At 60.8% G+C, this 27,474-nt stretch overlaps 2 protein-coding genes across 3 annotated transcripts in view; one reads left to right on the top strand and one right to left on the bottom strand.

Annotated features, from left to right (window-relative positions):
- The window catches only part of dram1 (DNA-damage regulated autophagy modulator 1), a 533,733-nt gene that overhangs the window by 279,112 nt on the left and 227,147 nt on the right, over nt 1-27,474 (top strand). The gene's annotated exons all lie outside the window — the stretch shown is intronic.
- th2 (tyrosine hydroxylase 2) overlaps nt 1-27,474 on the bottom strand; it is a 51,630-nt gene that overhangs the window by 10,499 nt on the left and 13,657 nt on the right. Inside the window, exon 11 of the mRNA XM_059976621.1 lies at nt 26,238-26,371. Within this exon, the coding sequence (XP_059832604.1) occupies nt 26,238-26,371 (134 nt within the window). The remainder of the gene's footprint in view (nt 1-26,237; nt 26,372-27,474) is intronic.

Raw genomic sequence — 27,474 nt, 5'->3', positions numbered from 1 at the left:
GACGGGGACGTGGAACACAGAGCCTCGGTCTTGGGAGACGGGGACGTGGAACACAGAGCCTTGGTCTTGGGAGACGGGGACGTGGAACACAGAGCCTTGGTCCTGGGAGACGGGGACGTGGAACACAGAGCCTCGGTCTTGGGAGATGGGGACGTGGAACACAGAGCCTTGGTCCTGGGAGACGGGGACGTGGAACACAGAGCCTCGGTCCTGGGAGACGGGGACGTGGAACACAGAGCCTCGGTCTTGGGAGACGGGGACGTGGAACACAGAGCCTTGGTCCTGGGAGACGGGGACGTGGAACACAGAGCCTCGGTCCTGGGAGACGGGGACGTGGAACACAGAGCCTCGGTCCTGGGAGACGGGGACGTGGAACACAGAGCCTCGGTCCTGGGAGACGGGGACGTGGAACACAGAGCCTTGGTCCTGGAAGACGGGGACACGGAACACAGAGCCTTGGTCCTGGGAGACGGGGACACGGAACACAGAGCCTCAGTCCTGGGAGACGGGGACGTGGAACACAGAGCCTCGGTCTTGGGAGACGGGGACGTGGAACACAGAGCCTCAGTCCTGGGAGACGGGGACGTGGAACACAGAGCCTCGGTCTTGGGAGACGGGGACGTGGAACACAGAGCCTCAGTCCTGGGAGACGGGGACGTGGAACACAGAGCCTCAGTCTTGGGAGACGGGGACGTGGAACACAGAGCCTCAGTCCTGGGAGACGGGGACACGGAACACAGAGCCTTGGTCCTGGGAGACGGGGACGTGGAACACAGAGCCTTGGTCCTGGGAGATGGGGACACGGAACACAGAGCCTTGGTCCTGGGAGACGGGGATGCGGAACACAAAGCCTCGGTCTTGGGAGAGAGGAATGTGGAACACAGAGCCTTGGTCTTGGGAGACAGGAACACGGAACACAGAGCCTCGGTCTTGGGAGACGGGGACGTGGAACACAGAGCCTTGGTCTTGGGAGACGGGGATGCGGAACACAGAGCCTCGGTCTTGGGAGACGGGGACGTGGAACACAGAGACTTGGTCTTGGGAGACGGGGATGCGGAACACAGAGCCTCGGTCCTGGGAGACGGGGACACGGAACACAGAGCCTTGGTCTTGGGAGATGGGGACATGGAACACAGAGCCTTGGTCTTGGGAGATGGGGACATGGAACACAGAGCCTCGGTCTTGGGAGACGGGAACACGGAACACAGAGCCTTGGTCTTGGGAGATGGGGACACGGAACACAGAGCCTTGGTCCTGGGAGACGGGGACGTGGAACACAGAGCCTCGGTCCTGGGAGACAAGAACACGGAACACAGAGCCTTGGTCCTGGGAGACGGGGACGTGGAACACAGAGCCTTGGTCTTGGGAGACGGGGACGTGGAACACAGAGCCTTGGTCCTGGGAGACGGGAACACGGAACACAGAGCCTTGGTCTTGGGAGACGGGGACACGGAAAACAGAGCCTCGGTCCTGGGAGATGGGGACACGGAACACAGAGCCTTGGTCTTGGGAGACGGGGACGTGGAACACAGAGCCTTGGTCCTGGGAGACGGGGACGTGGAACACAGAGCCTCGGTCTTGGGAGACGGGGACGTGGAACACAGAGCCTTGGTCCTGGGAGACGGGGACGTGGAACACAGAGCCTCGGTCTTGGGAGACGGGGACACAGAACACAGAGCCTTGGTCCTGGGAGACGGGGACGTGGAACACAGAGCCTCGGTCTTGGGAGACGGGGACGTGGAACACAGAGCCTCGGTCCTGGGAGACGGGGACGTGGAACACAGAGCCTCGGTCTTGGGAGACGGGGACGTGGAACACAGAGCCTTGGTCCTGGGAGACGGGGACGTGGAACACAGAGCCTCGGTCTTGGGAGACGGGGACGTGGAACACAGAGCCTTGGTCCTGGGAGACGGGGACGTGGAACACAGAGCCTTGGTCCTGGGAGACGGGGACGTGGAACACAGAGCCTCGGTCTTGGGAGACGGGGACGTGGAACACAGAGCCTTGGTCCTGGGAGACGGGGACGTGGAACACAGAGCCTCGGTCTTGGGAGAGAGGAATGTGGAACACAGAGCCTTGGTCTTGGGAGAGAGGAATGTGGAACACAGAGCCTTGGTCTTGGGAGACAGGAACACGGAACACAGAGCCTCGGTCTTGGGAGACGGGGACGTGGAACACAGAGCCTTGGTCTTGGGAGACGGGGACACGGAACACAGATCCTCGGTCCTGGGAGACGGGGACACGGAACACAGAGCCTCGGTCCTGGGAGACGGGGACACGGAACACAGAGCCTTGGTCTAGGGAGACGGGGACGTGGAACACAGAGCCTCGGTCCTGGGAGACGGGGACGTGGAACACAGAGCCTTGGTCCTGGGAGACGGGGACGTGGAACACAGAGTCTCGGTCCTGGGAGACGGGGACACGGAACACAGAGCCTTGGTCTTGGGAGACAGGAACTCAGAACACAGAGCCTTGGTCCTGGGAGACGGGGACGTGGAACACAGAGCCTTGGTCCTGGGAGACGGGAACACGGAACACAGAGCCTCGGTCTTGGGAGACAGGAACTCAGAACGCAGAGCCTTGGTCTTGGGAGACGGGGACGTGGAACACAGAGCCTTGGTCCTGGGAGACGGGGACGTGGAACACAGAGCCTTGGTCCTGGGAGACGGGAACACGGAACACAGAGCCTCGGTCTTGGGAGACAGGAACTCAGAACACAGAGCCTTGGTCTTGGGAGACGGGGACGTGGAACACAGAGCCTTGGTCCTGGGAGACGGGGACGTGGAACACAGAGCCTTGGTCCTGGGAGACGGGAACACGGAACACAGAGCCTTGGTCTTGGGAGACGGGGATGTGGAACACAGAGCCTCAGTCCTGGGAGACGGGGACGTGGAACACAGAGCCTCGGTCTTGGGAGACGGGGATGTGGAACACAGAGCCTCAGTCCTGGGAGACGGGGACACGGAACACAGAGTCTTGGTCCTGGGAGACGGGGACGTGGAACACAGAGCCTTGCTCCTGGGAGACGGGGACGTGGAACACAGAGCCTCGGTCCTGGGAGACGGGGACGTGGAACACAGAGCCTCGGTCCTGGGAGACGGGGACGTGGAACACAGAGCCTCGGTCTTGGGAGACGGGGAGGTGGAACACAGAGCCTCGGTCCTGGGAGACGGGGACGTGGAACACAGAGCCTCGGTCTTGGGAGACGGGGACGTGGAACACAGAGCCTCAGTCTTGGGAGACGGGGACGTGGAACACAGAGCCTTGGTCCTGGGAGACGGGAACACAGAACACAGAGTCTTGACCTTGGGAGACGGGGACACGGAACACAGAGCCTTGGCCTTGGGAGAGAGGAATGTGGAACACAGAGCCTTGGTCCTGGGAGACAGGAACTCAGAACACAGAGCCTTGGTCTTGGGAGACGGGGACACGGAACACAGAGCCTTGGTCCTGGGAGAAGGGGATGTGGAACACAGAGCCTTGGTCCTGGGAGACGGGGACGTGGAACACAGAGCCTCGGTCCTGCGAGACAGGGACGTGGAACACAGCCTCGGTCTTGGGAGACGGGGACGTGGAACACAGAGCCTTGGTCCTGGGAGACGGGGACATGGAACACAGAGCCTTGGTCCTGGGAGACGGGAACACGGAACACAGAGCCTTGGTCTTGGTAGACGGGGACGTGGAACACAGAGCCTCGGTCTTGGGAGACGGGGACGTGGAACACAGAGCCTTGGTCCTGGGAGACGGGGACACGGAACACAGAGCCTTGGTCCTGGGAGAAGGGGATGTGGAACACAGAGCCTTGGTCCTGGGAGACGGGGACGTGGAACACAGAGCCTCGGTCCTGGGAGACAGGGACGTGGAACACAGCCTCGGTCTTGGGAGACGGGGACGTGGAACACAGAGCCTTGGTCCTGGGAGACGGGGACATGGAACACAGAGCCTTGGTCCTGGGAGACGGGAACACGGAACACAGAGCCTTGGTCTTGGTAGACGGGGACGTGGAACACAGAGCCTCGGTCTTGGGAGACGGGGACGTGGAACACAGAGCCTTGGTCCTGGGAGACGGGGACGTGGAACACAGAGCCTCGGTCTTGGGAGACGGGAACATGGAACACAGAGCATTGGTCCTGGGAGACGGGAACATGGAACACAGAGCCTTGGTCCTGGGAGACGGGGACGTGGAACACAGAGCCTCGGTCTTGGGAGACGGGGACGTGGAACACAGAGCCTTGGTCTTGGGAGACGGGGACGTGGAACACAGAGCCTTGGTCCTGGGAGACGGGGACGTGGAACACAGAGCCTCGGTCTTGGGAGATGGGGACGTGGAACACAGAGCCTTGGTCCTGGGAGACGGGGACGTGGAACACAGAGCCTCGGTCCTGGGAGACGGGGACGTGGAACACAGAGCCTCGGTCTTGGGAGACGGGGACGTGGAACACAGAGCCTTGGTCCTGGGAGACGGGGACGTGGAACACAGAGCCTCGGTCCTGGGAGACGGGGACGTGGAACACAGAGCCTCGGTCCTGGGAGACGGGGACGTGGAACACAGAGCCTCGGTCCTGGGAGACGGGGACGTGGAACACAGAGCCTTGGTCCTGGAAGACGGGGACACGGAACACAGAGCCTTGGTCCTGGGAGACGGGGACACGGAACACAGAGCCTCCGTCCTGGGAGACGGGGACGTGGAACACAGAGCCTCGGTCTTGGGAGACGGGGACGTGGAACACAGAGCCTCAGTCCTGGGAGACGGGGACGTGGAACACAGAGCCTCGGTCTTGGGAGACGGGGACGTGGAACACAGAGCCTCAGTCCTGGGAGACGGGGACGTGGAACACAGAGCCTCAGTCTTGGGAGACGGGGACGTGGAACACAGAGCCTCAGTCCTGGGAGACGGGGACACGGAACACAGAGCCTTGGTCCTGGGAGACGGGGACGTGGAACACAGAGCCTTGGTCCTGGGAGACGGGGACACGGAACACAGAGCCTTGGTCCTGGGAGACGGGGATGCGGAACACAGAGCCTCGGTCTTGGGAGAGAGGAATGTGGAACACAGAGCCTTGGTCTTAGGAGACAGGAACACGGAACACAGAGCCTCGGTCTTGGGAGACGGGGACGTGGAACACAGAGCCTTGGTCTTGGGAGACGGGGATGCGGAACACAGAGCCTCGGTCTTGGGAGACGGGGACGTGGAACACAGAGACTTGGTCTTGGGAGACGGGGATGCGGAACACAGAGCCTCGGTCCTGGGAGACGGGGACACGGAACACAGAGCCTTGGTCTTGGGAGATGGGGACATGGAACACAGAGCCTTGGTCTTGGGAGATGGGGACATGGAACACAGAGCCTCGGTCTTGGGAGACGGGAACACGGAACACAGAGCCTTGGTCTTGGGAGATGGGGACACGGAACACAGAGCCTTGGTCCTGGGAGACGGTGACGTGGAACACAGAGCCTCGGTCCTGGGAGACAAGAACACGGAACACAGAGCCTTGGTCCTGGGAGACGGGGACGTGGAACACAGAGCCTTGGTCTTGGGAGACGGGGACGTGGAACACAGAGCATTGGTCCTGGGAGACGGGAACACGGAACACAGAGCCTTGGTCTTGGGAGACGGGGACACGGAACACAGAGCCTCGGTCCTGGGAGATGGGGACACGGAACACAGAGCCTTGGTCTTGGGAGACGGGGACGTGGAACACAGAGCCTTGGTCCTGGGAGACGGGGACGTGGAACACAGAGCCTCGGTCTTGGGAGACGGGGACGTGGAACACAGAGCCTTGGTCCTGGGAGACGGGGACGTGGAACACAGAGCCTCGGTCTTGGGAGACGGGGACACAGAACACAGAGCCTCGGTCCTGGGAGACGGGGACGTGGAACACAGAGCCTCGGTCTTGGGAGACGGGGACGTGGAACACAGAGCCTCGGTCCTGGGAGACGGGGACGTGGAACACAGAGCCTCGGTCTTGGGAGACGGGGACGTGGAACACAGAGCCTTGGTCCTGGGAGACGGGGACGTGGAACACAGAGCCTCGGTCTTGGGAGACGGGGACGTGGAACACAGAGCCTTGGTCCTGGGAGACGGGGACGTGGAACACAGAGCCTTGGTCCTGGGAGACGGGGACGTGGAACACAGAGCCTCGGTCTTGGGAGACGGGGACGTGGAACACAGAGCCTTGGTCCTGGGAGACGGGGACGTGGAACACAGAGCCTCGGTCTTGGGAGAGAGGAATGTGGAACACAGAGCCTTGGTCTTGGGAGAGAGGAATGTGGAACACAGAGCCTTGGTCTTGGGAGACAGGAACACGGAACACAGAGCCTCGATCTTGGGAGACGGGGACGTGGAACACAGAGCCTTGGTCTTGGGAGACGGGGACACGGAACACAGAGCCTTGGTCCTGGGAGACGGGGACACGGAACACAGAGCCTCGGTCCTGGGAGACGGGGACACGGAACACAGAGCCTTGGTCTTGGGAGACGGGGACGTGGAACACAGAGCCTCGGTCCTGGGAGACGGGGACGTGGAACACAGAGCCTTGGTCCTGGGAGACGGGGACGTGGAACACAGAGTCTCGGTCCTGGGAGACGGGGACACGGAACACAGAGCCTTGGTCTTGGGAGACAGGAACTCAGAACACAGAGCCTTGGTCCTGGGAGACGGGGACGTGGAACACAGAGCCTTGGTCCTGGGAGACGGGAACACGGAACACAGAGCCTCGGTCTTGGGAGACAGGAACTCAGAACGCAGAGCCTTGGTCTTGGGAGACGGGGACGTGGAACACAGAGCCTTGGTCCTGGGAGACGGGGACGTGGAACACAGAGCCTTGGTCCTGGGAGACGGGAACACGGAACACAGAGCCTCGGTCTTGGGAGACAGGAACTCAGAACACAGAGCCTTGGTCTTGGGAGACGGGGACGTGGAACACAGAGCCTTGGTCCTGGGAGACGGGGACGTGGAACACAGAGCCTTGGTCCTGGGAGACGGGAACACGGAACACAGAGCCTTGGTCTTGGGAGACGGGGATGTGGAACACAGAGCCTCAGTCCTGGGAGACGGGGACGTGGAACACAGAGCCTTGGTCCTGGGAGACGGGGACATGGAACACAGAGCCATGGTCCTGGGAGACGGGGACGTGGAACACAGAGCCTCAGTCCTGGGAGACGGGGACGTGGAACACAGAGCCTCAGTCCTGGGAGACGGGGACACGGAACACAGAGCCTTGGTCCTGGGAGACGGGGACGTGGAACACAGAGCCTCAGTCCTGGGAGACGGGGACACGGAACACAGAGCCTTGGTCCTGGGAGACGGGGACGTGGAACACAGAGCCTCGGTCTTGGGAGACGGGGACGTGGAACACAGAGCCTCGGTCCAGGGAGACGGGGACACGGAACACAGAGCCTCGGACCTGGGAGACGGGAACGTGGAACACAGAGCCTTGTTCTTGGGAGACGGGAAAATGGAACACAGAGCCTTGGTCCTGGGAGACGGGGACGTGGAACACAGAGCCTCGGTCCTGGGAGACAGGGACGTGGAACACAGAGTCTCGGTCCTGGGAGACGGGGACGTGGAACACAGAGCCTTGTTCTTGGGAGACGGGAACATGGAACACAGAGCCTCGGTCCTGGGAGACGGGGACGTGGAACACAGAGTCTCGGTCCTGGGAGACGGGGACACGGAACACAGAGCCTTGGTCCTGGGAGACGGGGATGTGGAACACAGAGCCTCGGTCTTGGGAGACGGGGACGTGGAACACAGAGCCTTGGTCCTGGGAGACGGGGACACGGAACACAGAGCCTCGGTCTTGGGAGACAGGGACGTGGAACACAGAGCCTCAGTCCTGGGAGATGGGGACACGGAACACAGAGCCTTGGTCCTGGGAGACGGGGACGTGGAACACAGAGCCTTGCTCCTGGGAGACGGGGACATGGAACACAGAGCCTCGGTCCTGGGAGACGGGGACGTGGAACACAGAGCCTCGGTCCTGGGAGACGGGGACGTGGAAAACAGAGCCTCGGTCTTGGGAGACGGGGACGTGGAACACAGAGCCTTGGTCCTGGGAGACGGGGACGTGGAACACAGAGCCTCGGTCTTGGGAGACGGGGACGTGGAACACAGAGCCTCGGTCTTGGGAGACGGGGACGTGGAACACAGAGCCTCGGTCCTGGGAGACGGGAACACGGAACACAGAGCCTCGGTCCTGGGAGACGGGGACGTGGAACACAGAGCCTCGGTCCTGGGAGACGGGGACGTGGAACACAGAGCCTTGTTCTTGGGAGACGGGGACACGGAACACAGAGCCTTGGTCCTGGGTGACGGGGACGTGGAACACAGAGCCTTGGTCCTGGGAGACGGGAACGTGGAACACAGAGCCTTGGTCCTGGGAGACGGGAACACGGAACACAGAGCCTCGGTCTTGGGAGACGGGGACGTGGAACACAGAGCCTCGGTCTTGGGAGACGGGGACGTGGAACACAGAGCCTCGGTCTTGGGAGACGGGGACGTGGAACACAGAGCCTCAGTCCTGGGAGACGGGGACACGGAACACAGAGTCTTGGTCCTGGGAGACGGGGACGTGGAACACAGAGCCTTGCTCCTGGGAGACGGGGACGTGGAACACAGAGCCTCGGTCCTGGGAGACGGGGACGTGGAACACAGAGCCTCGGTCCTGGGAGACGGGGACGTGGAACACAGAGCCTCGGTCTTGGGAGACGGGGAGGTGGAACACAGAGCCTCGGTCCTGGGAGACGGGGACGTGGAACACAGAGCCTCGGTCTTGGGAGACGGGGACGTGGAACACAGAGCCTCAGTCTTGGGAGACGGGGACGTGGAACACAGAGCCTTGGTCCTGGGAGACGGGAACACAGAACACAGAGTCTTGACCTTGGGAGACGGGGACACGGAACACAGAGTCTTGACCTTGGGAGACGGGGACGTGGAACACAGAGCCTTGGTCTTGGGAGACGGGGACACGGAACACAGAGCCTTGGTCCTGGGAGAAGGGGATGTGGAACACAGAGCCTTGGTCCTGGGAGACGGGGACGTGGAACACAGAGCCTCGGTCCTGGGAGACAGGGACGTGGAACACAGCCTCGGTCTTGGGAGACGGGGACGTGGAACACAGAGCCTTGGTCCTGGGAGACGGGGACATGGAACACAGAGCCTTGGTCCTGGGAGACGGGAACACGGAACACAGAGCCTTGGTCTTGGTAGACGGGGACGTGGAACACAGAGCCTCGGTCTTGGGAGACGGGGACGTGGAACACAGAGCCTTGGTCCTGGGAGACGGGGACGTGGAACACAGAGCCTCGGTCTTGGGAGACGGGAACATGGAACACAGAGCATTGGTCCTGGGAGACGGGAACATGGAACACAGAGCCTTGGTCCTGGGAGACGGGGACGTGGAACACAGAGCCTCGGTCTTGGGAGACGGGGACGTGGAACACAGAGCCTTGGTCTTGGGAGACGGGGACGTGGAACACAGAGCCTTGGTCCTGGGAGACGGGGACGTGGAACACAGAGCCTCGGTCTTGGGAGATGGGGACGTGGAACACAGAGCCTTGGTCCTGGGAGACGGGGACGTGGAACACAGAGCCTCGGTCCTGGGAGACGGGGACGTGGAACACAGAGCCTTGGTCTTGGGAGACGGGGACGTGGAACACAGAGCCTTGGTCCTGGGAGACGGGGACGTGGAACACAGAGCCTCAGTCCTGGGAGACGGGGACACGGAACACAGAGCCTTGGTCCTGGGAGACGGGGACGTGGAACACAGAGCCTTGGTCCTGGGAGACGGGGACACGGAACACAGAGCCTCAGTCCTGGGAGACGGGGACACGGAACACAGAGCCTCGGTCCTGGGAGACGGGGACGTGGAACACAGAGCCTTGATCCTGGGAGACGGGGACGTGGAACACAGAGCCTCGGTCTTGGGAGACGGGAACGTGGAACACAGAGCCTTGTTCTTGGGAGACAGGAACATGGAACACAGAGCCTTCGTCCTGGGAGACGGGGACGTGGAACACAGAGCCTCGGTCCTGGGAGACGGGGACACGGAACACAGAGCCTTGGTCCTGGGAGACGGGAACACGGAACACAGAGCCTTGGTCTTGGTAGACGGGGACGTGGAACACAGAGCCTCGGTCTTGGGAGACGGGGACGTGGAACACAGAGCCTTGGTCCTGGGAGACGGGGACGTGGAACACAGAGCCTCGGTCTTGGGAGACGGGGACGTGGAACACAGAGCCTTGGTCCTGGGAGATGGGGACATGGAACACAGAGCCTTGGTCCTGGGAGACGGGAACACGGAACACAGAGCCTTGGTCCTGGGAACGGGAACACGGAACACAGAGCCTTGGTCTTGGGAGACGGGGACACGGAGCACAGAGCCTCGGTCCTGGGAGACGGGGACACGGAACACAGAGCCTCGGTCCTGGGAGACGGGAACACGGAACACAGAGCCTCGGTCTTGGGAGACGGGGACGTGGAACACAGAGCCTTGGTCCTGGGAGACGGGGACGTGGAACACAGAGCCTCGGTCTTGGGAGATGGGGACGTGGAACACAGAGCCTCGGTCCTGGGAGACGGGAACACGGAACACAGAGCCTCGGTCCTGGGAGACGGGAACGTGGAACACAGAGTCTTGTTCTTGGGAGACTGGAACATGGAACACAGAGCCTTGGTCTTGGGAGATGGGGACACGGAACACAGAGCCTTGGTCCTGGGAGACGGGGACACGGAACACAGAGCCTTGGTCCTGGGAGACGGGAACACGGAACACAGAGCCTCGGTCTTGGGAGACGGGGACGTGGAACACAGAGCCTTTGTCCTGGGAGACGGGGACGTGGAACACAGAGCCTTGCTCCTGGGAGACGGGGACGTGGAACACAGAGCCTCGGTCTTGGGAGACCGGGACGTGGAACACAGAGCCTTGGTCCTGGGAGACGGGGACGTGGAACACAGAGCCTCGGTCTTGGGAGTCGGGGACGTGGAACACAGAGCCTTGGTCTTGGGAGACGGGGACGTGGAACACAGAGCCTTGGTCCTGGGAGACGGGGACATGGAACACAGAGCCTTGGTCCTGGGAGACGGGAACACGGAACACAGAGCCTTGGTCTTGGTAGACGGGGACGTGGAACACAGAGCCTCGGTCTTGGGAGACGGGGACGTGGAACACAGAGCCTTGGTCCTGGGAGACGGGGACGTGGAACACAGAGCCTCGGTCTTGGGAGACGGGAACATGGAACACAGAGCATTGGTCCTGGGAGACGGGAACATGGAACACAGAGCCTTGGTCCTGGGAGACGGGGACGTGGAACACAGAGCCTCGGTCTTGGGAGACGGGGACGTGGAACACAGAGCCTTGGTCTTGGGAGACGGGGACGTGGAACACAGAGCCTTGGTCCTGGGAGACGGGGATGTGGAACACAGAGCCTCGGTCTTGGGAGATGGGGACGTGGAACACAGAGCCTTGGTCCTGGGAGACGGGGACGTGGAACACAGAGCCTCGGTCCTGGGAGACGGGGACGTGGAACACAGAGCCTCGGTCTTGGGAGACGGGGACGTGGAACACAGAGCCTTGGTCCTGGGAGACGGGGACGTGGAACACAGAGCCTCGGTCCTGGGAGACGGGAACACGGAACACAGAGCCTCGGTCCTGGGAGACGGGGACACGGAACACAGAGCCTTGGTCCTGGGAGACGGGGACGTGGAACACAGAGCCTTGGTCCTGGGAGACGGGGACACGGAACACAGAGCCTCAGTCCTGGGAGACGGGGACACGGAACACAGAGCCTTGGTCCTGGGAGACGGGGACGTGGAACACAGAGCCTCAGTCCTGGGAGACGGGGACACGGAACACAGAGCCTTGGTCCTGGGAGACGGGGACGTGGAACACAGAGCCTTGGTCCTGGGAGACGGGGACACGGAACACAGAGCCTCAGTCCTGGGAGACGGGGACACGGAACACAGAGCCTCGGTCCTGGGAGACGGGGACGTGGAACACAGAGCCTTGATCCTGGGAGACGGGGACGTGGAACACAGAGCCTCGGTCTTGGGAGACGGGAACACGGAACACAGAGCCTCGGTCCTGGGAGACGGGAACGTGGAACACAGAGCCTCGGTCTTGGGAGACGGGGACGTGGAACACAGAGCCTCGGTCCTGGGAGTCGGGAACACGGAACACAGAGCCTCGGTCCTGGGAGACGGGAACGTGGAACACAGAGCCTTGTTCTTGGGAGACAGGAACATGGAACACAGAGCCTTCGTCCTGGGATACGGGGACGTGGAACACAGAGCCTCGGTCCTGGGAGACGGGGACACGGAACACAGAGCCTTGGTCCTGGGAGACGGGAACACGGAACACAGAGCCTTGGTCTTGGTAGACGGGGACGTGGAACACAGAGCCTCGGTCTTGGGAGACGGGGACGTGGAACACAGAGCCTTGGTCCTGGGAGACGGGGACGTGGAACACAGAGCCTCGGTCTTGGGAGACGGGGACGTGGAACACAGAGCCTTGGTCCTGGGAGATGGGGACATGGAACACAGAGCCTTGGTCCTGGGAGACGGGAACACGGAACACAGAGCCTTGGTCCTGGGAACGGGAACACGGAACACAGAGCCTTGGTCTTGGGAGACGGGGACACGGAACACAGAGCCTCGGTCCTGGGAGACGGGGACACGGAACACAGAGCCTCGGTCCTGGGAGACGGGAACACGGAACACAGAGCCTCGGTCTTGGGAGACGGGGACGTGGAACACAGAGCCTTGGTCCTGGGAGACGGGGACGTGGAACACAGAGCCTCGGTCTTGGGAGATGGGGACGTGGAACACAGAGCCTCGGTCCTGGGAGACGGGGACGTGGAACACAGAGCCTTGATCCTGGGAGACGGGGACGTGGAACACAGAGCCTTGGTCCTGGGAGACGGGAACACGGAACACAGAGCCTTGGTCTTGGGAGACGGGGACATGGAACACAGAGCCTCAGTCCTGGGAGACGGGGACGTGGAACACAGAGCCTTGGTCCTGGGAGACGGGAACACGGAACACAGAGCCTCGGTCCTGGGAGACGGGGACGTGGAACACAGAGCCTCAGTCCTGGGAGACGGGGACGTGGAACACAAAGCCTTGGTCCTGGGAGACGGGGATGTGGAACACAGAGCCTTGGTCCTGGGAGACGGGGACATGGAACACAGAGCCTTGGTCCTGGGAGACGGGAACACGGAACACAGAGCCTTGGTCTTGGGAGATGGGGACATGGAACACAGAGCCTTGGTCCTGGGAGACGGGGACGTGGAACACAGAGCCTTAGTCCTGGGAGACGGGAACACGGAACACAGAGCCTCGGTCTTGGGAGACGGGGACGTGGAACACAGAGCCTTGGTCCTGGGAGACGGGGACGTGGAACACAGAGCCTTGGTCCTGGGAGACGGGGACGTGGAACACAGAGCCTTGGTCCTGGGAGACGGGGACGTGGAACACAGAGCCTTGGTCTTGGGAGACGGGGAGACGGAACACAGAGCCTTGGTCTTGGGAGACGGGAACACGGAACACAGAGCCTTGGTCCTGGGAGACGGGGACACGGAACACAGAGCCTTGGTCCTGGGAGACGGGAACACGGAACACAGAGCCTCGGTCTTGGGAGACGGGGACGTGGAACACAGAGCCTTGGTCCTGGGAGACGGGGACACGGAACACAGAGCCTCGGTCCTGGGAGCTGGGGACGTGGAACACAGAGCCTCGGTCTTGGGAGACGGGGACGTGGAACACAGAGCCTTGGTCCTAGGAGACGGGAACACGGAACACAGAGCCTTGGTCCTGGGAGACGGGGATGTGGAACACAGAGCCTTGGTCCTGGGAGACGGGGACGTGGAACACAGAGCCTTGGTCTTGGGAGACGGGGACGTGGAACACAGAGCCTTGGTCTTGGGAGACGTGGACACGGAACACAGAGCCTTGGTCCTGGGAGACGGGGACACGGAACACAGAGCCTCGGTCCTGGGAGACGGGGATGCGGAACACAGAGCCTCAGTCCTGGGAGACGGGGACGTGGAACACAGAGCCTTGGTCTTGGGAGATGGGGACACGGAACACAGAGCCTTGGTCTTGGGAGATGGGGACATGGAACACAGAGCCTTGGTCCTGGGAGACGGGGACGTGGAACACAGAGCCTCGGTCCTGGGAGTCGGGGACGTGGAACACAGAGCCTTGATCCTGGGAGACGGGGACGTGGAACACAGAGCCTTGGTCCTGGGAGACGGGAACACGGAACACAGAGCCTTGGTCTTGGGAGACGGGGACATGGAACACAGAGCCTCAGTCCTGGGAGACGGGGACGTGGAACACAGAGCCTTGGTCCTGGGAGACGGGAACACGGAACACAGAGCCTTGGTCTTGGGAGACGGGGACATGGAACACAGAGCCTTGGTCCTGGGAGACGGGGACGTGGAACACAGAGCCTTGGTCCTGGGAGACGGGAACACGGAACACAGAGCCTTGGTCTTGGGAGACGGGGAGACGGAACACAGAGCCTTGGTCTTGGGAGACGGGAACACGGAACACAGAGCCTTGGTCCTGGGAGACGGGGACACGGAACACAGAGCCTTGGTCCTGGGAGACGGGAACACGGAACACAGAGCCTCGGTCTTGGGAGACGGGGACGTGGAACACAGAGCCTTGGTCCTGGGAGACGGGGACACGGAACACAGAGCCTCGGTCCTGGGAGCTGGGGACGTGGAACACAGAGCCTCGGTCTTGGGAGACGGGGACGTGGAACACAGAGCCTTGGTCCTGGGAGACCGGAACACGGAACACAGAGCCTTGGTCCTGGGAGACGGGGATGTGGAACACAGAGCCTTGGTCCTGGGAGACGGGGACGTGGAACACAGAGCCTTGGTCCTGGGAGACGGGGACATGGAACACAGACCCTTGGTCCTGGGAGACGGGAACACGGAACACAGAGCCTTGGTCTTGGGAGACGGGGACATGGAACACAGAGCCTTGGTCCTGGGAGACGGGGACGTGGAACACAGAGCCTTGGTCCTGGGAGACGGGAACACGGAACACAGAGCCTTGGTCTTGGGAGACGGGGAGACGGAACACAGAGCCTTGGTCTTGGGAGACGGGGACACGGAACACAGAGCCTTGGTCCTGGGAGACGGGGACGTGGAACACAGAGCCTTGGTCCTGGGAGACGGGGACACGGAACACAGAGCCTTGGTCCTGGGAGACGGGAACACGGAACACAGAGCCTCGGTCTTGGGAGACGGGGACGTGGAACACAGAGCCTTGGTCCTGGGAGACGGGGACGTGGAACACAGAGCCTCGGTCCTGGGAGACGGGGATGTGGAACACAGAGCCTCGGTCCTGGGAGACGGGGACGTGGAACACAGAGCCTCAGTCCTGGGAGACGGGGACGTGGAACACAGAGCCTTGGTCCTGGGAGACGGGGATGTGGAACACAGAGCCTCAGTCCTGGGAGACGGGGACGTGGAACACAGAGCCTCGGTCCTGGGAGACGGGGACGTGGAACACAGAGCCTCGGTCCTGGGAGACGGGGACGTGGAACACAGAGCCTCGGTCTTGGGAGACGGGGACGTGGAACACAGAGCCTTGGTCTTGGGAGACGTGGACGTGGAACACAGAGCCTCGGTACTGGGAGACGGGAACGTGGAACACAGAGCCTTGTTCTTGGGAGACAGGAACATGGAACACAGAGCCTTCGTCCTGGGAGACGGGGAGGTGGAACACAGATCCTCGGTCCTGGGAGACGGGGACGTGGAACACAGAGCCTCGGTCCTGGGAGACGGGGACGTGGAACACAGAGCCTCAGTCTTGGGAGACGGGGACGTGGAACACAGAGCCTCAGTCTTGGGAGACGGGGACGTGGAACACAGAGCCTCAGTCTTGGGAGACGGGGACGTGGAACACAGAGCCTCAGTCTTGGGAGACGGGGACGTGGAACACAAAGCCTTGGTCCTGGGAGACGGGAACACAGAACACAGAGTCTTGACCTTGGGAGACGGGGACACGGAACACAGAGCCTTGGCCTTGGGAGAGAGGAATGTGGAACACAGAGCCTTGGTCCTGGGAGACAGGAACTCGGAACACAGAGCCTTGGTCTTGGGAGACGGGGACGTGGAACACAGAGCCTTGGTCCTGGGAGACGGGGACATGGAACACAGAGCCTTGGTCCTGGGAGACGGGAACACGGAACACAGAGCCTCGGTCTTGGGAGACGGGGACGTGGAACACAGAGCCTCGGTCTTGGGAGACGGGGACATGGAACACAGAGCCTTGGTCTTGGGAGATGGGGACGTGGAACACAGAGCATGGTCCTGGGAGACGGGGATGTGGAACACAGAGCCTTGGTCCTGGGAGACGGGGACGTGGAACACAGAGCCTTGGTCTTGGGAGACGGGGACGTGGAACACAGAGCCTTGGTCCTGGGAGAAGGGGATGTGGAACACAGAGCCTTGGTCCTGGGAGACGGGGACGTGGAACACAGAGCCTCGGTCCTGGGAGACAGGGACGTGGAACACAGCCTCGGTCTTGGGAGACGGGGACGTGGAACACAGAGCCTTGGTCCTGGGTGACGGGGACATGGAACACAGAGCCTTGGTCCTGGGAGACGGGAACATGGAACACAGAGCCTTGGTCCTGGGAGACGGGAACATGGAACATAGAGCCTTGGTCTTGGGAGACGGGAGCATGGAACACAGAGCCTTGGTCTTGGGAGACGGGAACGTGGAACACAGAGCCTTGGTCCTGGGAGACGGGGACACGGAACACAGAGCCTCTGTCCTGGGAGACAGGGACATGGAACACAGAGCCTCGGTCTTGGGAGACGGGGACACGGAACACAGAGCCTTGGTCTTGGGAGACGGGGACGTGGAACACAGAGCCTCGGTCTTGGGAAACGGGGACGTGGAACACAGAGCCTCGGTCCTGGGAGACGGGGACGTGGAACACAGAGCCTCGGTCCTGGGAGACGGGGACACGGAACACAGAGCCTCGGTCCTGGGAGACGGGGACGTGGAACACAGAGCCTCGGTCCTGGGAGACGGGGACACGGAACACAGAGCCTTGGTCCTGTGAGACGGGGACGTGGAACACAGAGCCTCGGTCCTGGGAGACGGGGACGTGGAACACAGAGCCTCGGTCCTGGGAGACGGGGACGTGGAACACAGAGCCTCGGTCCTGGGAGACGGGGACACGGAACACAGAGCCTCGGTCTTGGGAGACAGGGACGTGGAACACAGAGCCTCGGTCTTGGGAGACGGGGACGTGGAACACAGAGCCTCGGTCCTGGGAGACGGGAACACGGAACACAGAGCCTCGGTCTTGGGAGACGGGAACACGGAACACAGAGCCTCGGTCCTGGGAGACGGGGACGTGGAACACAGAGCCTTCGTCCTGGGAGACGGGGACATGGAACACAGAGCCGTGGTCCTGGGAGACGGGAACACGGAACACAGAGCCTTGTTCTTGGGAGACAGGAACATGGAACACAGAGCCTTCGTCCTGGGAGACGGGGACATGGAACACAGAGCCTTGGTCTTGGGAGACGGGAACATGGAACACAGAGCCTTCGTCCTGGGAGACGGGGACGTGGAACACAGAGCCTCGGTCCTGGGAGACGGGGACATGGAACACAGAGCCTTGGTCCTGGGAGACGGGAACACGGAACACAGAGCCTTGGTCTTGGGAGACAGGGACGTGGAACACAGAGCCTTGGTCCTGGGTGACGGGGACGTGGAACACAGAGCCTCGGTCCTGGGAGACGGGAACACGGAACACAGAGCCTTGGTCCTGGGAGACGGGGACACGGAACACAGAGCCTTGGTCCTGGGAGACGGGAACACGGAACACAGAGCCTTGGTCTTGGGAGACGGGGACGTGGAACACAGAGCCTTGGTCCTGGGAGACGGGGACGTGGAACACAGAGCCTTGGTCCTGGGAGACGGGGACATGGAACATAGAGCCTTGGTCCTGGGAGACGGGGACGTGGAACACAGAGCCTCGGTCCTGGGAGACGGGGACCTGGAACACAGAGCCTTTGTCCTGGGAGACGGGGACGTGGAACACAGAGCCTCGGTCCTGGGAGACGGGGACGTGGAACACAGAGCCTTGGTCCTGGGAGACGGGGACACGGAACACAGAGCCTTGGTCCTGGGAGACGGGAACACGGAACACAGAGCCTCGGTCTTGGGAGACGGGGACGTGGAACACAGAGCCTTGGTCTTGGGAGACGGGGATGTGGAACACAGAGCCTCGGTCCTAGGAGACGGGGACGTGGAACACAGAGCCTCGGTCTTGGGAGACGGGGATGTGGAACACAGAGCCTCAGTCCTGGGAGACGGGGACGTGGAACACAGAGCCTCGGTCTTGGGAGAAGGGGACGTGGAACACAGAGCCTCGGTCTTGGGAGACGGGGATGTGGAACACAGAGCCTCAGTCCTGGGAGACGGGGACGTGGAACACAGAGCCTCAGTCCTGGGAGACGGGGACACGGAACACAGAGCCTCGGTCTTGGGAGACGGGAACACGGAACACAGAGCCTCGGTCTTGGGAGACGGGGACGTGGAACACAGAGCCTTGTTCTTGGGAGACGGGAACATGGAACACAGAGCCTTGGTCCTGGGATGCGGGGACGTGGAACACAGAGCCTCGGTCCTGGGAGACGGGGACGTGGAACACAGAGCCTCGGTCCTGGGAGACGGGGAAACGGAACACAGAGCCTTGGTCCTGGGAGACGGGGACACGGAACACAGAGCCTTGGTCCTGGGAGACTGGAACACGGAACACAGAGCCTCGGTCTTGGGAGACGGGGACGTGGAACACAGAGCCTTGCTCCTGGGAGACGGGAACATGGAACACAGAGCCTTGGTCCTGGGAGACGGGGACGTGGAACACAGAGCCTCGGTCTTGGGAGACGGGGACGTGGAACACAGAGCCTTGGTCCTGGGAAACGGGGACGTGGAACACAGAGTCTCGGTCCTGGGAGACGGGGACGTGGAACACAGAGCCTTGCTCCTGGGAGACGGGAACATGGAACACAGAGCCTTGGTCCTGGGAGACGGGGACGTGGAACACAGAGCCTCGGTCCTGGGAGACGGGGACGTGGAACACAGAGCCTTGGTCCTGGGAGACAGGGACGTGGAACACAGAGCCTTGGTCCTGGGAGACGGGGACGTGGAACACAGAGCCTCGGTCCTGGGAGACGGGGACGTGGAACACAGAGCCTCGGTCCTGGGAGACGGGAACATGGAACACAGAGCCTTGGTCCTGGGAGACGGGGACGTGGAACACAGAGCCTCGGTCCTGGGAGACGGGGACGTGGAACACAGAGCCTCTGTCCTGGGAGACGGGGACGTGGAACACAGAGCCTTGCTCCTGGGAACGGGAACACGGAACACAGAGCCTTGGTCTTGGGAGACGGGGACGTGGAACTCAGAGCCTCGGTCCTGGGAGACGGGGACACGGAACACAGAGCCTTGGTCCTGGGAGACGTGGACGTGGAACACAGAGCCTTGGTCCTGGGAGACGGGGACGTGGAACACAGAGCCTTGGTCTTGGGAGACGGGGACGTGGAACACAGAGCCTCGGTCTTGGGAGACGGGGACGTGGAACACAGAGCCTTGGTCTTGGGAGACGGGGACATGGAACACAGAGCCTTGGTCCTGGGAGACAGGAACACGGAACACAGAGCCTTGGTCTTGGGAGACGGGGACGTGGAACGCAGAGCCTCAGTCCTGGGAGACGGGGACGTGGAACACAGAGCCTCAGTCCTGGGAGACGGGGACACGGAACACAGAGCCTTGGTCCTGGGAGACGGGGACGTGGAACACAGAGCCTCGGTCCTGGGAGACGGGGACACGGAACACAGAGCCTCGGTCTTGGGAGACGGGGACGTGGAACATAGAGCCTTGATCCTGGGAGACGGGGACGTGGAACACAGAGCCTCGGTCTTGGGAGACGGGGACGTGGAACACAGAGCCTCGGTCCTGGGAGACGGGAACACGGAACACAGAGCCTCGGTCCTGGGAGACGGGAACGTGGAACACAGAGTCTTGACCTTGGGAGACGGGGACACGGAGCACAGAGCCTTGGCCTTGGGAGAGAGGAATGTGGAACACAGAGCCTTGGTCTTGGGAGAGAGGAATGTGGAACACAGAGCCTCGGTCTTGGGAGACGGGGATGTGGAACACAGAGCCTTGGTCCTGGGAGACGGGGACGTGGAACACAGAGCCTCGGTCCTGGGAGACGGGTACGTGGAATACAGCCTCGGTCTTGGGAGACGGGGACATGGAACACAGAGCCTTGGTCCTGGGAGACGGGGACGTGGAACACAGAGCCTCGGTCTTGGGAGACGGGAACATGGAACACAGAGCCTTGGTCCTGGGAGACGGGAACACGGAACACAGAGCCTTGGTCTTGGGAGACGGGGACGTGGAACACAGAGCCTTGGTCTTGGGAGACAGGAACATGGAACACAGAGCCTTGGTCTTGGGAGACGGGGACGTGGAACACAGAGCCTTGGTCCTGGGAGACGGGGACGTGGAACACAGAGCCTCGGTCTTGGGAGATGGGGACGTGGAACACAGAGCCTTGGTCCTGGGAGACGGGGACGTGGAACACAGAGCCTCGGTCCTGGGAGACGGGGACATGGAACACAGAGCCTCGGTCTTGGGAGACGGGGACGTGGAACACAGAGCCTTGGTCCTGGGAGACGGGGACGTGGAACACAGAGCCTCGGTCCTCGGAGACGGGGACTTGGAACACAGAGCCTTGGTCCTGGGAGATGGGGACGTGGAACACAGAGCCTTGATCCTGGGAGACGGGGACGTGGAACACAGAGCCTTGGTCCTGGGAGACGGGAACACTGAACACAGAGCCTTGGTCCTGGGAGACGGGGACGTGGAACACAGAGCCTCGGTCTTGGGAGACTGGGACGTGGAACACAGAGCCTCGGTCCTGGGAGACGGGAACGTGGAACACAGAGCCTTGTTCTTGGGAGACAGGAACATGGAACACAGAGCCTTCGTCCTGGGAGATGGGGACGTGGAACACAGAGCCTTGTTCTTGGGAGACAGGAACACGGAACACAGAGCCTTGGTCTTGGGAGACGGGGACGTGGAACACAGAGCCTTGGTCCTGGGAGAAGGGGATGTGGAACACAGAGCCTTGGTTCTGGGAGACGGGGACGTGGAACACAGAGCCTCGGTCCTGGGAGACGGGGACGTGGAACACAGCCTCGGTCTTGGGAGACGGGGACGTGGAACACAGAGCCTCGGTCCTGGGAGACGGGGACGTGGAACACAGAGCCTCGGTCTTGGGAGACGGGGACGTGGAACACAGAGCCTTGGTCCTGGGAGACGGGGACGTGGAACACAGAGCCTCGGTCTTGGGAGACGGGAACATGGAACACAGAGCCTTGGTCCTGGGAGACGGGAACATGGAACACAGAGCCTTGGTCCTGGGAGACGGGAACACGGAGCACAGAGCCTTGGTCTTGGGAGACGGGGACGTGGAACACAGAGCCTTGGTCTTGGGAGACGGGAACACGGAACACAGAGCCTTGGTCTTGGGAGACGGGGACGTGGAACACAGAGCCTCGGTCTTGGGAGACGGGGACGTGGAACACAGAACCTTGGTCCTGGGAGACGGGAACACGGAACACAGAGCCTTGGTCTTGGGAGACGGGGACGTGGAACACAGAGCCTTGGTCATGGGAGACGGGAACACGGAACACAGAGCCTTGGTCTTGGGAGACGGGGACGTGGAACACAGAGCCTTGGTCTTGGGAGACGGGAACATGGAACACAGAGCCTTGGTCTTGGGAGACGGGGACATGGAACACAGAGCCTCGGTCTTGGGAGATGGGGACGTGGAACACAGAGCCTCGGTCTTGGGAGACGGGGACGTGGAACAGAGCCTTGGTCCTGGGAGACGGGGACACGGAACACAGAGCCTTGGTCCTGGGAGATGGGGACGTGGTACACAGAGCCTCGGTCTTGGGAGACGGGGACGTGGAACACAGAGCCTTGGTCTTGGGAGACGGGGACACGGAACACAGAGCCTTGGTCTTGGGAGACGGGGACATGGAACACAGAGCCTTGGTCTTGGGAGACGGGGACACGGAACACAGAGCCTTGGTCTTGGGAGACGGGGACACGGAACACGGAGCCTCGGTCCTGGGAGACGGGGCCACGGAACACAGAGCCTCAGTCCTGGGAGACGGGGACGTGGAACACAGAGCCTCGGTCCTGGGAGACGGGGACGTGGAACACAGAGCCTCGGTCTTGGGAGACGGGGACGTGGAACACAGAGCCTTGGTCTTGGGAGACGGGGACATGGAACACAGAGCCTCGGTCCTGGGAGACAGGGACGTGGAACACAGAGCCTCGGTCCTGGGAGACGGGGACACGGAACACAGAGCCTTGGTCTTGGGAGACGGGAACACGGAACACAGAGCCTCGGTCTTGGGAGACGGGAACACGGAACACAGAGCCTTGGTCTTGGGAGACGGGGACGTGGAACACAGAGCCTTGGTCTTGGGAGACGGGGACGTGGAACACAGAGCCTTGGTCTTGGGAGATGGGGACGTGGAACACAGAGCCTTGTTCTTGGGTGACAGGAACACGGAACACAGAGCCTTGGTCTTGGGAGACGGGGACACGGAACACAGAGCCTCGGTCTTGGGAGACGGGAACACGGAACACAGAGCCTTGGTCTTGGGAGACGGGGACGTGGAACACAGAGCCTTGGTCTTGGGAGACGGGGACGTGGAACACAGAGCCTCGGTCCTGTGAGACGGGGACGTGGAACACAGAGCCATGGTCTTGGGAGATGGGGACATGGAACACAGAGCCTCGGTCCTGTGAGACGGGGACGTGGAACACAGAGCCATGGTCTTGGGAGATGGGGACATGGAACACAGAGCCTTGGTCCTGGGAGACGGGGACGTGGAACACAGAGCCATGGTCTTGGGTGACAGGAACACGGAACACAGAGCCATGGTCTTGGGAGACGGGGACGTGGAACACAGAGCCTTGGTCCTGGGAGACGGGGACGTGGAACACAGAGCCTCGGTCCTGGGAGACGGGAACACGGAACACAGATCCTCGGTCCTGGGAGACGGGAACGTGGAACACAGAGTCTTGTTCTTGGGAGACGGGAACATGGAACACAGAGCCTTGGTCTTGGGAGATGGGGACACGGAACACAGAGCCTTGGTCCTGGGAGACGGGGACACGGAACACAGAGCCTTGGTCCTGGGAGACGGGAACACGGAACACAGAGCCTCGGTCTTGGGAGACGGGTACGTGGAACACAGAGCCTTGGTCCTGGGAGACGGGGACGTGGAACAGAGCCTTGGTCCTGGGAGACGGGGACACGGAACACAGAGCCTTGGTCCTGGGAGATGGGGACGTGGTACACAGAGCCTCGGTCTTGGGAGACGGGGACGTGGAACACAGAGCCTTGGTCTTGGGAGACGGGGACACGGAACACAGAGCCTTGGTCTTGGGAGACGGGGACATGGAACACAGAGCCTTGGTCTTGGGAGACGGGGACACGGAACACAGAGCCTTGGTCTTGGGAGACGGGGACATGGAACACAGAGCCTCGGTCTTGGGAGACAGGGACGTGGAACACGGAGCCTCGGTCCTGGGAGACGGGGACACGGAACACAGAGCCTCAGTCCTGGGAGACGGGGACGTGGAACACAGAGCCTCGGTCCTGGGAGACGGGGACGTGGAACACAGAGCCTCGGTCTTGGGAGACGGGGACGTGGAACACAGAGCCTTGGTCTTGGGAGACGGGGACATGGAACACAGAGCCTCGGTCCTGGGAGACAGGGACGTGGAACACAGAGCCTCGGTCCTGGGAGACGGGGACACGGAACACAGAGCCTTGGTCTTGGGAGACGGGAACACGGAACACAGAGCCTCGGTCTTGGGAGACGGGAACACGGAACACAGAGCCTTGGTCTTGGGAGACGGGGACGTGGAACACAGAGCCTTGGTCTTGGGAGACGGGGACGTGGAACACAGAGCCTTGGTCTTGGGAGATGGGGACGTGGAACACAGAGCCTTGTTCTTGGGTGACAGGAACACGGAACACAGAGCCTTGGTCTTGGGAGACGGGGACACGGAACACAGAGCCTCGGTCTTGGGAGACGGGAACACGGAACACAGAGCCTTGGTCTTGGGAGACGGGGACGTGGAACACAGAGCCTTGGTCTTGGGAGACGGGGACGTGGAACACAGAGCCTTGGTCTTGGGAGATGGGGACGTGGAACACAGAGCCTTGTTCTTGGGTGACAGGAACACGGAACACAGAGCCTTGGTCCTGGGAGACGGGGACGTGGAACACAGAGCCATGGTCTTGGGAGATGGGGACATGGAACACAGAGCCTCGGTCCTGTGAGACGGGGACGTGGAACACAGAGCCATGGTCTTGGGAGATGGGGACATGGAACACAGAGCCTTGGTCCTGGGAGACGGGGACGTGGAACACAGAGCCATGGTCTTGGGTGACAGGAACACGGAACACAGAGCCATGGTCTTGGGAGACGGGGACGTGGAACACAGAGCCTTGGTCCTGGGAGACGGGGACGTGGAACACAGAGCCTCGGTCCTGGGAGACGGGAACACGGAACACAGAGCCTTGGTCCTGGGAGACAGGAGCATGGAACACAGAGCCAGGACCCCTCTTTGTGAACAGGACGTAGGGCCAGGACTCATACGCAGAAAGCTGAACACAACAAGATGGTTCTCAATATAAGGTAGCAGCAAACAGCCAGACCTACCTAGCAAAGGCAAGGATGCAAAGAGACAGTTCCAAACAATGACAGTTCCTTATCTAGTCACAGCAAGGTTCCAGTCTTGCTACAGGAGTAGAACTTGACAGGGGGAAGGGGGAAGGAGGTCACTTATATTCCCAGGCTCAAGACGAGAATCAGATGCCTATGATTAAGCCCAGATGAAGCAAGGGACAGCCAGAAGACCCGGAGTCCGGAGTCCATGGATTGGACCGTGAACCGGAACGCAGATATCACGGACTGGACCATGACTGTGTTATTGGGAGAGGTTGAGAGCTGGGAGTTTTTTCACTGTAGTACAGGAGACTGAGGGAGTGATCTTATAGAGGTATATTAAATCATGACAAAGCAGACTGTTTCCCATGGTTAGAGAATCAAGAACTACAGAGAGGAGAGATTTAACAAGAATCTGAGAGGGAAAATCTTTCACCCAGAGCATGGTGCATAGATGGAACAAACTCCTTGAGAAAGTGGTTGGCATGGATACTTTAACAACAGCAAGACTTTTGGACGGATGTATGGTTAAAGAAGGTTCAGAAGGTCAAGGCCAAACAGAGGCAAATGGGACAGACCTAAATGGGTCAGCATTCATGTGTCAGGCCGAAGGGCCTGTTTCTGAACCGTGTGCCTCTCCACAAGATGGCAGACATTTAAAACTGGGGTGTGCAGGAGCAAGATGCGGATTGACTGCCTGGAATTCCTACCCCCTCGAGCTCTGGGGTCCGGATCGTTGTTGGTATCTGTAGGGGAGGTGGACAGCTCTTTGAGAGATTCAGGAACTGACGTCCATGGGAAACTGGCACAGAAGAGGAGATGTACATGATCTTACTGAATGGTAGGAGTGCTTGCAGGGCCGAGTGGCCTAATTCTGCTCCTATCTGCTTGTCTCTGATCTTCAGTGGGTCCTGATTGGCTGTTACTGACTGTGACACCACTTTGGAAGCATTTAATTGGCTGCGAGGATTGTGTGTGATTTATGAAGCCACTATGGAAATGTAAAATCTTTCTATCTACCATCTGTGTGGCGGAGTGGGATAAGTCTCTACCAAAGGAGTGGTATGGTGCTCTTTCCCTCTGCTAGCCTGCAGGTCACCCTTGGGTGAAATGTAGCACCTGCATAGCCCCCCCTCCCATCCCATCAGGGTCAAGTGAAGCCATGGGAGCAGGTGATGGGTGGTCGTATGAACAGCGGGTGCACATCAGAAGTGCGGCCACTGACCCCAGGCAGACAACCTCTGAAGAGTATTAATAATGGCTGGTGTCACCTGTCTTGTAAAGACACTGCCCAGAAGAAGGTAACAGTAAACCACTTCTGTAGAAACATTTGCCAAGAGCAAATGTGAACAACGACCACGATCACCCACACCACACACACAATGCAGAATGAACAAACGTGAGGTGAGGGAGCGGGGGTCTTACCAGAGTTTGGATTTTGCATCTTCGAAACTCTCCGATACAAAGTAGGCCGGCTGGTAGGTCTGGTCCTGATAGATCTGGAGAGCGGTCACCTCGGGGTCGAAGGATTTGTACTGAGGCTTCCCGGACAGTGAGTACTGTGCACAGAGACACTGGTCATTAGTTACAGCGCCCGTTCGGGCTCCCCGAGGGTGGATGTTTGGAAGAGGCAAGACACTGCCAAGGCCTGCCTGGAGAGACGTGATGTACACCTGGGTGTGCCGGAGGTCTTCGAAATTCCAGTCCCAAATGGTTCCACCTCCACCATCCCCCTCCCAACTTGCACACCCTGGAAGGGCAGATGAAGGGTTTGTGTGGTACTGAGGGAAGCATCTGCCTGAGTGTGAGCGGTGACGAAGGAGCAGAAAGCACTTGTGAGGGTGCACAGGGCCATGAGATAAATGGTACTGAGGGAGCGCTGCTCTGTTGGAGAAGCAATAATGTGGGAGGGATGATACGGAGGGAATGATTCACTGGGAGTACTGAGGGAAAGCACTGTGGAGTAGGCATTACTGCTGGAGTGTGGTAGTGAGGGAGCATCCCCCTGTGGGGGCGCCAGTGAAGGAGTACCTTCACTGGGAGGGTGGAGGTGAGAGAGCACCTCATTGTCAGAAGGGAACTATCTGGCTATTGCTGCGCTATGCTGATTGGCTGCCACATTTCATGTTAACAGTTTAGATCACAGACCCTACAGCACAGTACAGGCCCTTCAGCCCACGAATGTCGTGCCGACCTTGTAACCTACTCTAATATTAATCTAACCCTCCCCTCCCACATTGCCCTCCATTTTTCCTTCATCCATGAGCTCATGACTCATCCATGACTCTTCATCTAAGAGTCCCTGGAATGACTCTAATGGGCGCCACGGTAACGTGATGTTATTACAGCTCGGGGAGTTCCAGAGTTCAGACTTCAATCTGTAAAGAGTTTGTGCCTTCTCCCCGTGAACCACGTGTTCCGGTTTCCCACCACAGCCCGAAGATGCACTGGTTAGTAGGTTAACTGGTCACTGTATACTGCCCCTGATTAGGCTAGTGTTAAACTAGTGGGTTGCTGGGTGGTGTAGCTCCTTGGGTCAGAAGATCCTCTTCCACATTATATCTCTAAACAAGTAAATAATAGATCTGGCAGCACAATCCACATACTTACCTTCACTGTGTAAAATGCCTACCTCTGATATCCTCCACCCTCCTGAAAATTA

Source organism: Hypanus sabinus, chromosome 8 (genome assembly GCF_030144855.1).
Source record: "Hypanus sabinus isolate sHypSab1 chromosome 8, sHypSab1.hap1, whole genome shotgun sequence".
In the NCBI taxonomy this organism is placed as follows: domain Eukaryota; kingdom Metazoa; phylum Chordata; class Chondrichthyes; order Myliobatiformes; family Dasyatidae; genus Hypanus; species Hypanus sabinus.
Note: the sequence above shows the minus strand (reverse complement) of the source record. Positions and strands in the feature narration are given on the sequence as shown.